This window comes from Chiloscyllium punctatum, chromosome 15, assembly GCF_047496795.1.
Source record: "Chiloscyllium punctatum isolate Juve2018m chromosome 15, sChiPun1.3, whole genome shotgun sequence".
NCBI classification, from domain to species: domain Eukaryota; kingdom Metazoa; phylum Chordata; class Chondrichthyes; order Orectolobiformes; family Hemiscylliidae; genus Chiloscyllium; species Chiloscyllium punctatum.
Genome location: NC_092753.1, coordinates 52,101,148 through 52,115,696, shown reverse-complemented (window position 1 = coordinate 52,115,696; position 14,549 = coordinate 52,101,148). Strand labels below are relative to the sequence as shown.

At 41.9% G+C, this 14,549-nt stretch overlaps 1 protein-coding gene across 4 annotated transcripts in view; it reads right to left on the bottom strand.

Moving 5' to 3' along the window:
- The window catches only part of LOC140486245 (cyclic AMP receptor-like protein A), a 218,439-nt gene that overhangs the window by 194,501 nt on the left and 9,389 nt on the right, over window positions 1–14,549 (bottom strand). For 3 of the 4 annotated variants that reach the window (XM_072585121.1, XM_072585124.1, XM_072585122.1), the window contains one exon: window positions 1,165–1,217. In XM_072585121.1, the coding sequence (XP_072441222.1) occupies window positions 1,165–1,217 (53 nt within the window). Of the gene's footprint in view, window positions 1–1,164; window positions 1,218–8,987; window positions 9,205–14,549 lie in introns of all 4 variants that reach the window. The other variant, XM_072585123.1, reaches the window with a different exon arrangement.

The window sequence follows — 14,549 nt, the reverse complement described above, 5'->3', positions numbered from 1 at the left end:
ATGGAAAAACCCAACTCAGTAGGAAGTAGGGAACTTCACTGCTTGGGCAACATTGGATATTTTTACATACATGTTTGATCCATACATTTATTCAGTAACATATACTGAATATTCAGTAATAAGATCAAGATACAAACCAAGATCATAACTCTGGATCAAAGAATGCATTGAAATTTCAAATTCCAACATGGTTTTCTTTAAAAAGAGGATTTATACAGTCAAAATTAAAGATATCATTGCTAAACAGTATATACTCAGTGGCTGTCTGGAGAGATAGAGTGGAATGTCACACCAGATCAAATGTCAAAGAAGCTGCAAAGGGTGAAATGCACTACAAACTGGACAGTAATTACCAGCAAATGTGACTGTGGACATGATGGTGTTAAAAAAAGGGCAATCCGAGTGAGGGAAAATTTAGCATTTTCCCCTTCAAAAATAGATAGGGACAACAATTAAAATCAACACTGATGTGTGTGTGTAAGACATCTAAAGTTCACAGTTTTGAGACAGCCATTAAAACCCTTATAGCATAAGTAAAGAAAGGGAAAAGGCTTTCTTTCACAGAGTGCTGTCAGTTAATCATTGTCAGAAGGAAGCAGGATGAAAGAGTTTCAATCAACTCACAAAGCCAGGAATCTCGAAATTTGTTTACCTACCAACACCAAAGCTACTGATAGCAACAACTGTAACGGGTGCAACATTCTTATATCAATTCTTCACAAATGACTCAGACTGACCCGCGTTTCATTTTTAAAAATTTTTTTTAGATTGACTTCTTATTCCTTATCTGTACAGAATAGGTGTAGTGTCATTGTTTTTACTCATTTTTAGTAATAAATGAACTCACGCTTTTGTTAAGACAAGACAGCCAGGTTAAATTGGTTCCTTTTAAAACAGAAATTCATTTGGTCTGGAAAAAAGATACCCAAAAGAGAAGTGATTCTTTGTAAATTAATCTTGTTGCAACCAAACGAGGTGTCAGGTGAATAAAGAAAGGGAGCCAGTCAATCCCTCCTCACTGGGAGCGTGACAATTTGGGGAAGCCCATCTCAAATCATAACAACAGGGGAAACCTATCCAGGGGTCTATTCATAGAAACAGCCAAGTATAATACTATGAAGGTTTGATTATGAATTACAGATACAAATGTTAAACAAAACTTACCATCCAAGTAGAGAGAAGGCAGCAGAGGCTCGCTTCACAGCAATGATAGTGACCTATAAGTTATAGATTTTTTAAAATTACTTTGCCGTGATATTTTACACCACATTGAGCTGCTGTCTGTAATCATCAGTGTCATCATACACTTAAATATTCTTTATATTTCTATCTTAATTTCCTTTTTTGCTTACTGTTTTATGAGTATCAAAATTAAGTTCACACTGAATACAAATATTTAAAACATTTTAAAAATATCTGTGTAGTAATATAGTATTCTGGAAAAATGATAACGAAGCAGAGTGTAAAATGACTTCAACATCTGTCAGCACTTCTTACATGCTAACACTGAATATCAATTTTAGTTACATATATCTACGTTGCTTCCTCTTGACAAAACATTATTTCCGTTTATTGTTTTTAAGAGTCATAGAGTCATAGAGATGTACAGCATGGAAACAGAGCATTCGGTCCAACCCGTTCATGCCGACCAGATATCCCAACCCAATCTAGTCCCACCTGACAGCACCCAGCCCATATCCCACCAAACCTTTCCTATTCATATACCCATACATATGCCTCTTAAATGTTGCAATTGTACCAGCCTCCATCACATCCTCTGGCAGCTCATTCCATACACATACCACCCTCTGTGTGAAAAAGTTGCCCCTTAGGACTCTTTTATATCTATTCCCCTCTCACCCTAAACCTATGCCCTCTAGTTCTGGACTCCCCCACCCCAGGGAAAAGACTTTGTCTATTTATCCTACCCATGCCCCTCATAATTTTGTAAACCTCTATAAGGTCACCCCTCAGCCTCCGACACTCCAGGGAAAACAGCCCCAGCCTGCTCAGCCTCTCCCCGTAGCTCAGATATTTCAACCCTGACAATATCCTTGTAAATCTTTTCTGAACCCTTTCAATTTTCTCAAAATCTTTCAGATAGGAAGGAGACCAGAATTGCACGCATTATTCCAACAGTGGCCTAACCAATGTCTTGTACAGCCGCAACATGACCTACCAACTCCTGTACTCAATACTCTGACCAATAAAGGAAAGCATACCAAACGCTGCCTTCACTATCATATCTACCTGCGACTCCACTTTCAAGGAGCTATGAACCTGCACTCCAAGGTCTCTTTGTTAAGCAACACTCCCTAGGACCTTGCCATTAAGTGTATAAGTCCTGCTAAGATTTACTTTCCCAAAATGCAGCACCTCGCATTTATCTGAATTAAACTCCATCTGTCACTTCTCAGCCCATTGGCCCATCTGGTCCAGATCCTGTTGTAATCTCAGGTAACCTTCTTTGCTGTCCACTACATCTCCAATTTTGGTGTCATCTGCAAACTTACTAACTGTACCTCTTATGCTCGCATCCAAATCATTTATGTAAATGACAAAAAGTAGAGGGTCCGGCACCGATCCTTGTGGCACTCCACTGGTCACAGGCCTCCAGTCTGAAAAACAACCCTCCACCACCACCCTCTGTATCCAAATGGCTAGTTCTCCCTGTATTCCATGAGATCTAACCTTGCTAATCAGTCTCCCATGGGGAACCTTGTTGAACGCCTTACTGAAGTCCATATAAATCACAGCTACTGCTCTCCCTCATCAATCTTCTTTATTACTTCGTCAAAAAACTCAATCAAGTTTGTGAGACATGATTTCCCACGCATAAAGCCAAGTTGACTATCCCGAATCAGTCATTGCCGTTCCAAATACATGTACATCCTGTCCCTCAGGATTCCCTCCAACCACTTGCCCACCACCGAGGTCAGGCTCACCGGCCTACAGTTCCCTGACTTGTCCTTACCGCCTTTCTTAAACAGTGGCACCACGTTTGCCAACCTCCAGTCTTCCGGCACTTCACCTGAGACTATTGATGATACAAATATCTCAGCAAGAGGCCCAGCAATCACTTCTCTCGCTTCCCACAGAGTTCTCGGGTACATCTGATCAGGTCTTGGGGATTTATCCACCTTTAACCATTTCAAGACATCCAGCACTTCCTCTTCTGTAATCTGGACATTTTGCAAGATGTCACCATCTATTTCCCTACAGTCTATATCTTCCCCCTATCCTTTTCCAAAGTAAATACTGATGCAAAATATTCATTTAGTATCTCCCCCATTTTCTGTGGCTCCACACAAAGTCCACCTTGCTGATCTTTGAGGGGCCCTATTCTCTCCCTAGTCCTTTTGTCCTTAATATATTTGTAAAAACCCTTTGGATTCTCCTTAATTCTATTTGCCAAAGCTATCTCATGTCCTCATTTGCCCTCCTGATTTCCCTCTTAAGTATACTCCTACTTTCTTTATACTCTTCTAAGGATTCACTCGATCTATCCTGTCTATACCTGACATATGCTTCCTTCTTTCTCTTAACCAAACCCTCAATTTCTTTAGTCATCCAGCATTCCCTATAGCTACCAGCCTTTCCTTTCACCCTAACAGGAATATACTTTCTCTGGATTCTTGTTATCTCATTTCTGAAGGCTTCCCATTTTCCAGCCATCCCTGTGAACATCTGCCTCCAATCAGGTTTTGAAAGTTCTTGCATAATACCGTCAAAATTGGCCTTTCTCCAATTTAGAACTTCAACTTTTAGATCTGGTCTATCCTTTTCCATCACTATTTTAAAACGAATAGAATTATGGTCGCTGGCCCCAAAGTGCTCCCCCACTGACACCTCAGTCACCTGCCCTGCCATATTTCCTAAGAGTAGGTCAAGTTTTGCACCTTCTCTAGTAGGTACGTCCACATACTGAATCAGAAAATTGTCTTGTACACACTTGAGAAATTCCTCTCCATCTAAACCTTTAACACTATGTTTTTGCAGCAATTTATTTTAAAATCCAAGCTATGTTCAGGTGCAAGGAGACAGAAAGTGTTCGAACACGCAAGTTGAATTTTGAAAGCAATCAAGACTCCTCAAGGAAATAAAGAGGAAGAAAATGTCGGAAAGAAGATAACACGAATAATGGGACTCTGGCCTCTTGCTACGTGCTCTTGTTAGCGATTACAACAAAGATGCAAAGAGTGAGTGGGGAGCTGAGAGCATACAGTTGGAGAATACAGATGTTGAATATGTAGTGACTGCAGAAAGTAGGCTCGGCAGTGCAGAGACTAAAGGAACCAATATAAAGAGAAGAGAATTCTGAAAAGGTGATGTAGTACACATACTGTCAGAGTAAAGTGTGGGGAAGAACAGAAGTGATTACAGAAAGGGACAGAAAGGACACTAAAGGCCACACTTGGCCTGCAATTCCCACTCAAATGCAGTGTGTAGCAGTTGGCTGCTTCATTCTCTATCACCTCTGACTTTAAGTTGGATTGGATTCAAACATAGGTCACGGAGATCCTGTCATCAGCCATCATTCAGCTCACTGTGCACCCAGTTTCTCCCATATGGAACTGATAAAAAATTTGGCAACATGACCAGCATTTCACCATGGAAACCAAGATATCCATAGTTACTGTGGTGCAGCAAAAGATTAAGGAATCCGATTAGCCTATTGTGTCTGGATCAGCTGTTTTGACAAGCTACCCAGATAGTCTCAGATTGCATGTCCCTGCAATGTTAATAGCTTCAAATATTTATCCAAACCCATTTTGAAGGTTACTACATCAAGCAGTTCAGTCCAGTTCCTAACTACTTTGGTAAGAAGTGTTTTTCCTATCATTATCTCTACCTATTTTTGTCAATCATTTCTGTGCCCTCTTGTTTTGACATTTCAAACATTGGAAAGAATTTCTATTTATCACTCCTACCTAAAATATAAACTCTTCATGATTATCAAATCTCTCCTTTTAGACTCCTCTGCTGAATGGAGAACAACCCCAGTTCCACTAGTGTATCCACATATCCCTCTTGCATGGTACCATTCCAGTAAATCTGTTCTGCATTCTCTCCAAAGCACTTACACGCTTTAAGTTCTTTTAAAATTATAGGAAGTACCCAACGTATGTGCATTTGTACAGGTTTATGGGGACACTTTGACTCTTGGCTCTAGACTAGAGTCAAATTTGCAGGAGATAGAAGATGGAATGCCAGCCAGAAGAACATTGAGATAGTCAAATACTGAGATAGCAAAAGAATGGAGTAGAATCTCAGCAGCAGGTAGGCTGTGGTTAGATGTGGAACTGGGCCATGTTGTGGAAATACCCATGTTTTGAATAAGGAATCCACAATGAATTTTTACAAGGCAGAATCTTGAAAATTAGTCATGATTTGTTATAGTGATTTAAGAATCAGTTGCATCTTCATAGACAGATTTGGATTCTGGATTTTGGATCTGCTTGGAGAAAGATTACCTGCATCATTCCAGAGGAATTGGTGTTAAGGCCATTATTTTGTGCTATCTTTATTCATAACTTAAACATGTGTGTCCTGGAATGATCTGCAAGGCAGCACGTGATTAAAAAACTGTGTGTAATTGTTAAGACAATAAAGGAGGAGAAAGTGAGGACTGCAGCCGCTAAAGATCAGAGTCAAAAAGTGTGGTGCGGGAAAAGCACAGCCGGCCGGATGAAGAGCTTATGCTCCAAACTTCGACTCTCCTGCTCCTTGGAATCTGCCTGACCGGCTGTGCTTTTCCAGGACTATAAAGGAGACTGAATTACTAAAAGCATATCTCAGTGCATTAGGGAAGTAAGCTGACATTTGGCATATGCTAATTAATGTAGATAAATGCAATCATATACACATGGGATGGATTAAAGATATTTATGTCATAATTCTTACAAGAAATTGAACTGAAGCCTGTGATGCATGAAGAAAGTTATTGGCATTATAGTTCTTCAAAGGTTTACAATCAGTATCTTAAAACTATGCTTAAATTATGCTGTGACTCACAGGCCACAATCAGTGAAGATTGGAAACTATACTTCATCCTCACTAACACTCAACAGTGGAGCCCCCCCATAGGTGTGTACTCAGGGGCCTACTGTACTCACTGTATACCCATGACTGCATCACCAAATGCCAGACTAAGGCCATTTACAAGTTCACTGATTACACCACCATAGTCGGCCGAATCTCAGATGGAGACAAAAAAGATTACAGACAGGAGGTTGAAGACCTGGAAAACTGGTGCACTGAGAACAACCTAGCTCTCAATCTGGCAAAACCAAGGAACTCATTATTGACTTTTGGTGGGATGTTACTCATGCCCCCCCCACTACACATTAACAGCACAGAGGTGGAACTAGTGGAGAGTGTCAAGTTTCTGGGCATGATCATCCACAACAAGTTTTCTTGGACTCTTCATGTGGACGCACTAGTTACAAAGGCGCAACAACGTCTCTTCTTCCTCAGGCAGCTGAGGAAATTTGGCAAGACAGGGAATACCCTTGCCAACTTTTATTGGTGTCAAGATTAGAGTGGTGCTGGAAATGCACAGCAGATCAGGCAGCATCCGAGGAGCGTTCAAGATCGGAGACGGTTACAGAGAGTGGTGAACTTGGCCTGGACAATCACAAAGGCCAACCTCCCAACTATAGAATCCATCTACCATGCCCACTGTCAAGGAAAGGCCACCAGCATTCTCAAAGATCCATCCCACTCGGCAATGCTTTTCTACAACCTCTACCGTCAGGGTGAAGGTACAGAAGCTTGAACATACGCACCAGCCCGTTTCGAAACAGTTTCTACCCTACTGTGTTAGAATACTGACTGGACTCAAACTCTTAACATTCACCTGTACCTGTGTTTTTGCCGTTGCTTACCTATTATTTACTATCTAAGCTACTTAACTATGTGATCTACATGTATTGCTCACAAGACAAAGCTTTTTACTGTGCCTCAGTACACATGACAATAAATTCAATTCAGTTCAATTCAAATAATGGGATAAAACAAAGAACTGAAGATCTGAACCAAAAACAGAAACTGGGTCACTGGACTTGAAACGTTAGTTTTACTTTCTCTCCACAGACACTGCTAGACCTGCTGAGTTTCTCCACAAATTTATAGAACATAGAACATAGAAGAATACAGCGCAGTACAGGCCCTTCGGCCCTCGATGTTGCACCGATCAAAGCCCACCTAACCTACACTAACCCACTATCCTCCATATACCTATCCAATGCCCGCTTAAATACCCATAAAGAGGGAGAGTCCACCACTGCTACTGGCAGGGCATTCCATGAACTTATGACTCGCTGAGTGAAGAACCTACCCCTAACATCAGTCCTATATCTACCCCCCCTTCATTTAAAGCTATGCCCCCTTGTAATAGCTGACTCCATACGTGGAAAAAGGTTCTCACTGTCAACCCTATCTAACCCCCTAATCATTTTGTACACCTCTATCAAGTCACCCCTAAACCTTCTTTTCTCCAATGAGAACAACCCCAAGTGCCTCAGCCTTTCCTCAGAGGATCTTCCTACCATACCAGGCAACATCCTGGTAAACTTTCTCTGCACCCGTTCCAGTGCCTCCACATCCTTCCTATAGTATGGCGACCAAAACTGCACACAATATTCCAGATGCGGCCGCACCAGAGTCTTATACAACTGCAGCATGACCTCAGGACTCCGGAACTCAATTCCTCTACCAATAAAAGCCAGTACGCCATATGCCTTCTTCACTGCACTATTTACCTGGGTGGCAACTTTCAGAGATCTGTGTACATGGACACCAAGATCCCTCTGCTCTTCCACACTACCAAGTATCCGACCATTAGCCCAGTACCCCATCTTTTTGTTACTCTTACCAAAGTGAATCACCTCACACTTAGCTACATTGAACTCCAGTTGCCACCTTTCTGCCCAGCTCTGCAGCTTCTCTATATCCCGCTGTAACCTGACACATCCTTCCTCACTGTCTACAACTCCTCCGACTTTCGTATCATCCGCAAACTTGCTCACCCAACCTTCTAACCCTTCCTCCAGGTCATTTATAAAAATGACAAACAGCAATGGTCCCAAAACAGATCCTTGCGGAACACCGCTAGTGACGGCACTCCAAGATGAACCTTTGCCATCAACTACTACCCTCTGTCTTCTTCCAGCCAGCCAATTCCTAATCCAAACCTCCAACTCACCCTCAATGCCATATCTCTGTATTTTCTGCAGTAGCCTACCATGGGGGACCTTATCAAACGCCTTACTAAAATCCATATATACCACATCTACCGCTTTCCCCTCATCTACTGTTCTTATTCTAATAATAGGACTGTTATTAAACAAGGCTGTTGAGTAACATTCTCTTTTATGGGACTGCTAAAGCACTTAAATAGGTTATCCCTTTAAATTTACTTTTGTAGTCTTGTAATCAATACAAAACATAATCATTTGTCTTATGCAACATTGGCAGATCATTATTTAGAATGTGTCCCCTATTCTAGATCCATTACAAGAGGGTGACAAATAAGGTTTTAACAAAAGGGGCACAAGATATGATCCCAGTTCCAAAATACTTTAGCAATTCAAATAACCTTAAAATGCTGTGGCTTCACACTTCAGGAAAGAATTTTTTTTTGATTAGATTCCCTACAGTGTGGAAACAGGCCCTTCGGCCCAACAAGTTCACACCGACCCTCTGAAGAGTAACACACCCAGACCCATTTCCCTCTGACAAATGCACCGAACACTATGGGCAATTTGGCATGGCCAATTCACCTGACTTCACACAAAGACAATTTGATTGGGGTCTGTAAAAAAGTGAATGGTCCAGACTGAGTTAATAATGACAAATCATTTTAGTGGTAACCACTGAGGTCATACTTCAACTACTTCTGCCAATGCACATTTTTTAAGTAATGGTTCTGTAATAATAGTATGCATTTGAAACAAGTTGTCAGTTAAATATGAGTGTTAACTCACCCTGTATGTCCTAAAGAAAGCCGGGGCAGTTCCTCACACAAATGAGGATCGAGAGCATCATACAAGAAGCATGTACTAATTCATATGAAATGATCAATATTATCTCCTGGAATAGTTTTGATCATAGAGGGAATTCAGGAAACGATTTCCAATTTTCCCCTCTAATTTGCCTTCAGCTTTTATGGTTTTTGCATCTCTCCCAGGAAACTAGAAAGGTCTAGGAGATAAAGTGTATTAATAATGATGAAGGAGGCATCACAACCAAGCACGGCAGGTAAACTTTTGTGTCTAAGATATTTTAATGTACATATGTAGATAGAATGAAAGACATTTGTGAATCATAAATGTGAACGGAACTGGAGGTTCATTAGATTAGATTAGATTAGATTACTTACAGTGTGGAAACAGGCCCTTCGGCCCAACAAGTCCACACCGCCCCGCCGAAGCATAACCCACCCATACCCCTACATCTACATCTACATCTACCCCTTACCTAACACTACGGGCAATTTAGCATGGCCAATTCACCTGACTTGCACATCTTTGGACTGTGGGAGGAAACCGGAGCACCCGGAGGAAACCCACGCAGACACGGGGAGAACGTGCAAACTCCACACAGTCAGTCGCCTGAGGCGATCTTGGGGTTCAACAAGATACAAGGACAGCACTAGGAAGGGGAGAGAAATAACAATAACGATGTCTTGAAACGCATAAAGGTGGATAAATACCCAGGACCTGATGTACCCGAGAACTCTGTGGGAAGCTAGAGAAATGATTGCTGGACCGCTTGCTGAGATATCTGTGTCATCGATAGTCTCAGGTGCTGGAAGACTGAAGGTTGGCTTATGTGGTGCCACTGTTTAAGAAGGGTGATAAGGGCAAGCCAGGGAACTATAGACCAGTGAGCCTGATGTTAGTGGTGGGCAAGTTGTTGGAGGAAATCCTGAGGGACAGGATGTACATATATTTGGAAAGGCAAGGACTGATTCGGGATAGTCAACATGGCTTTGTGCGTGGGAAATCATGTCTCACAAACTTGACTGAGTTTTTTGATGAAGTAACAAAGAAGATTGATGAGGGCAGAGCAGTAGATTTGATCTATATGGACTTCAGTAAGGATTTCGACAAGGTTCCCCATGGGAGACTGATTAGCAAGGTTAGATTAGATTAGATTAGATTACTTACAGTGTGGAAACAGGCCCTTCAGCCCAACAAGTCCACACCATCTCATGGAATACAGCGAGAACTAGCCATTTGGATTCAGAACTGGCTCAAAGGTATAAGACAGAGGGTGGTGGTGGAGGGTTGTTTTTCAGACTGGAGGCCTGTGACCAGTGGAGTGCCACAAGGATCGGTGCTGGACTCTCTACTTTTTGTTATTTACATAAATGATTTGGATGCGAACATAAGAGGTACAGTTAGTAAGTTTGCAGATGACACCAAAATTGGAGATGTAGTGGACAGCGAAGAAGGTTACCTGAAATTACAACAGGATCTGGACCAGATGGGCCAATAGGCTGAGAAGTGGCAGATGGAGTTTAATTCAGATAAATGCAAAGTGCTGCATTTTGGGAAAGTAAATCTTAGCAGGACTTATACACTTAATGGCAAGGTCCTAGGGAGTGTTGCTTAACAAAGAGACCTTGCAGTGCAGGTTCTTAGCTCCTTGAAAGTGGAGTCGCAGGTAGATAGGATAGTGAAGAAGGCGTTTGGTATGCGTTCTTTTATCGGTCAGAGTATTGAGTACAGGAGTTGGTAGGTCATGTTGTGGCTGTACAAGACATTGGTTAGGCCACTGTTGGAATAATGCATGCAATTCTGGTCTCCTTCCTATCGGAAAGATGTTGTGACACTTGAAAGCATACAAGGATGTTGCCAGGATTGGAGCATTTGCGATATAGGGAGAGGCTGAGCAGGCTGGGGCTGTTTTCCCTGGAGCGTCGGAGGCTGAGGGGTGACCTTATAGAGGTTTGCAAAATTATGAGGGGCATGGAAAGGATAAATAGACAAAGTCTTTTCCTTAGGGTCGGGGAGTCCAGAACTAGAGGGCATAGGTTTAGGGTGAGAGGGGAAAGATACAAAAAAGACCTAAGGGGCAACCTTTTCATGCAGATGGTGGTACGTGTATGGAATGAGCTGCCAGAAGAAGTGGTGGAGGCTAGTACAATTGCAACATTTAAAAAGCATTTGGATGGGGATATGAATAGGAAGGGTTTGGAGGGATATGGCAGGTGGGACTAGATTGGATTGGGATATCTGGTCGGCATGGACAGGTTGGGTTGAAGGGTCTGTTTCCATGCTGTACATCTCTATGACTCTAAGATCCAATTACAATGGACTGGGATACTGTGGCATTGGTAACAAAAATGTGTTCAGCATTTATCATGATTGAATGTAAGAGGAAGCCTACAACTTTTGGATTGCATGCACACTTCAACCCACAAATCAGAATTTGACATTTGAATAAAATTATGGTACTTTAAAAAAGTATTGACAACTCAATTTTTTAGATTAGATTAGATTAGATTCCATACGGTGTGCAAACAGGCCCTTTCGGCCAAACAAGTCCACACCGACCCTCCAAAGAGCAACCCACCCAGAACATTCCCCTACATTTACCCCTGACTAATGCACCTAACACTACAGGCAATTTAGCATGGCCAATTCACCTGATCTGCACAACTTTGGATAGTGGGAGGAAACTGGAGCACCCGGAGGAAACCCACGCAGACATGGGGAGAATGTGCAAACTCCACACAGACAGATGCCCGAGGTGGGAATTGAACTTGGGTCCCTGGCGCTGTGAGGCACCAGTGCTAACCACTGAGCCACCGTGCCACCCATTATTACTGTTACATTTTTAACTTTGCAAATTAATCACATCTAAACCAACACCATTTTATTTCCTTGAGTCTTTTAATACTTTATGGTAAAGCTATGCCTGGAACTGCTTGCCACTTTCATTTGTCCCAGGCAGTGCTGCTCGGCTGTACTGTCGCCAACTCTCGAAGGGTAACCTCACTTAAAGCAAATAAAATTCTCACCATGGGGATTTCATTAGGCTTGTGCGAAGATTTAATCAAAATCAACAGTGACTGCTGACACTGTAACACCATTTGCAAAATCCAAGGACTCTCTTCCAAGTGTTTAACTGAAGGCAAGAGCAGCAGAAAGCCATGCAGTCTGACAAAGGCAGTGGAAAGGTCAAGGGAGGTAGTGACAAGATAGAATGGAGTGCTGTCAGTGCATATCTGCATGTTAATCCCAAAACTTGAATGATGTCACCCCAGAATAGTACGTATATATGGACAGAAAATAACAAATGCTGGAGAGATCACAGTGGGTCAGGCAGCATCCATGGAGAGAGAGCAAGTTTCGAGTCTAGATGACTCCTCATCAAAGCTGAAGTGAAGTGTGGAAGGGCAGCATTTATGCTATGATTTTGGGGCGGGGGTTGAGAGAACAGGAGGTGGTGGAAGGGCAGGAAAGATCCATAAAGGGAGGGATTTCAGAGGTAAGAGAAGCCATTGCTGGTCAATACTACAGCCATGATTAGAATCCCATTTACCTTGGCAATGGAAAGGAGTCATTCAAGAACAATGGTGTGACCAACTGTGTCAGAGGATCAGATCAAATGAGACATGATAGTTGGTCACAAAATCATTATTTGTGACTTTGATCAATGTTATTTCAGGGTTAAAATTCTGACTGGAGAGCTTCAAATAAAGAGTTACAGAGAGCTATTGATTTAATATCGGTGAGCAGATTGTATGGGAGAGGAGCTAACAAAACAAACAAAAATTTAGAACACATTGGGAAGCTGCAAACTGCCAACTTCTAGATCATTACAGGAGGTAGGAGAGAGGCAGATAGCATTTTAAATATGTTAATTAAGCTAGAGGCTTCAGATGTAACCTGCTTTGCAGGTTTAATAGTTGCTGGCCCAGTTTCCCAAGCTTTGGGGAATCCAGTGTCTGCAGTGAAGGGGAACACAGCCTCAGGGAGATTGCAAATGGTTTGAGTGTGGGCCAGAAAGAGTAGAAATAGTTCAGAAAATCAGAATCCATCCAGTGTGGAAACAGGCCATTCAACCCAACAAGTCCACACCAACTCTCAAAACAACATCTGACCCAGCCTCACCCCCCTACTTTATCTCTGTAATTCTGCATTTCCTATGACAAATACACCTAACCTGCACATCCCTGGTCACTATGGGACAATTTAGCTTGGCCAATCCACCTAATCTGCACATTTTTGGATTCTGGAAGGAAACTGTAGCACCCAGAGGAAACCCACACAGACATGAGCAGAATGTGCAAACTCCACACTGACAATCACCTGAGGCTGTGAGTCTGCAATGCTAAACACTGAGCCACCGTTTCCACCATGAAATCTTGCTCCCCCATCCCCACCCCCCTTCTACTCAACCCTCCTTAGCTCCACATTTCAGCCTCTCACCCAGAGCCTATTTCTGGGAAGGATATTCCCACATTTCCATGGGGTTAGTGATCAGACCAGTATGTGGCTTTCAGAGTGCCTCCTGATGACTGGAAGTGCAGCCCAATAATCAAGCTGAGTTCCAGGCAGAAAACCTGTCAGGACCAAAAGTTATACATTGTCAAGTTAAAAACTAAACAGCATATAAATTTATTTAAATTCTGGAATTTCCTAGTACAACCCCCAAAAACACCTGTCCTCAATTTTTCCAGCATACTGGTCAGTAAAACTTCCCAACACTTTCAGAGATTGGCAGGAAAGCTGTTGGAGAAGTTGCATGTTGGACTTGAGCAGTGAGTAACAACGGTGGTTTTGAAAGGGAGGCTGACCGTACTTGAGGCAAAGAATCCATTTACAGTGTTCACTAGCACAGGAACCAGAATCTGCACTGTTTGGTCAGGATTGTGTCAAGGTGCAACAAAGTCCCTCAAGCAAGGTGAGTTTACAGGGAAAAAAATAGAGCTTACAAGAGGGCTTATAAATTGAGCAATTTGAAATTATACTGGGTAGTTCATTTATTTGTATAGTTATTTAACTTTTCCAATGTTTTACTTATAGTTTTGAAAGTGTATGTTTCTTTATATTGCATGAATTAACCATTGCCTTTCTCCACCAGTTACAAGTGATCATTTATGGCAGTGTATAAACACACATTTTAAATTGGGTAAAAACAATGACTGCAGATGCTGGAAACACATTTTAAATTACCTTGTTGGGAATCTGAATTCCAATGCAAAACATTAAATGTCTGCATTATTCCATCAGCCTGCCACATAATTCTGACTTGTTTGTTTCAGTAAAAGGATCTTCAATTAATTGACAATAATATCACTTTAAGATGTGGTGTTACTGTCATTAAGTTTCCTTTCTTGAAGGTGGACTGTGATATCAGCTAACACCGTTTTGAGATTTTGATTGAACCAAGTTAAATATCACACAACACCAAGTGTCTTACAATTGTGCACTCCATAACCCCCACCTGATGGAAGGAGCACCGCTCCAAAAGCTAGTGCTTCCAAATAAACCTGTTGGACCATAACCTGGTGTTGTGTGATTTTTAACTTT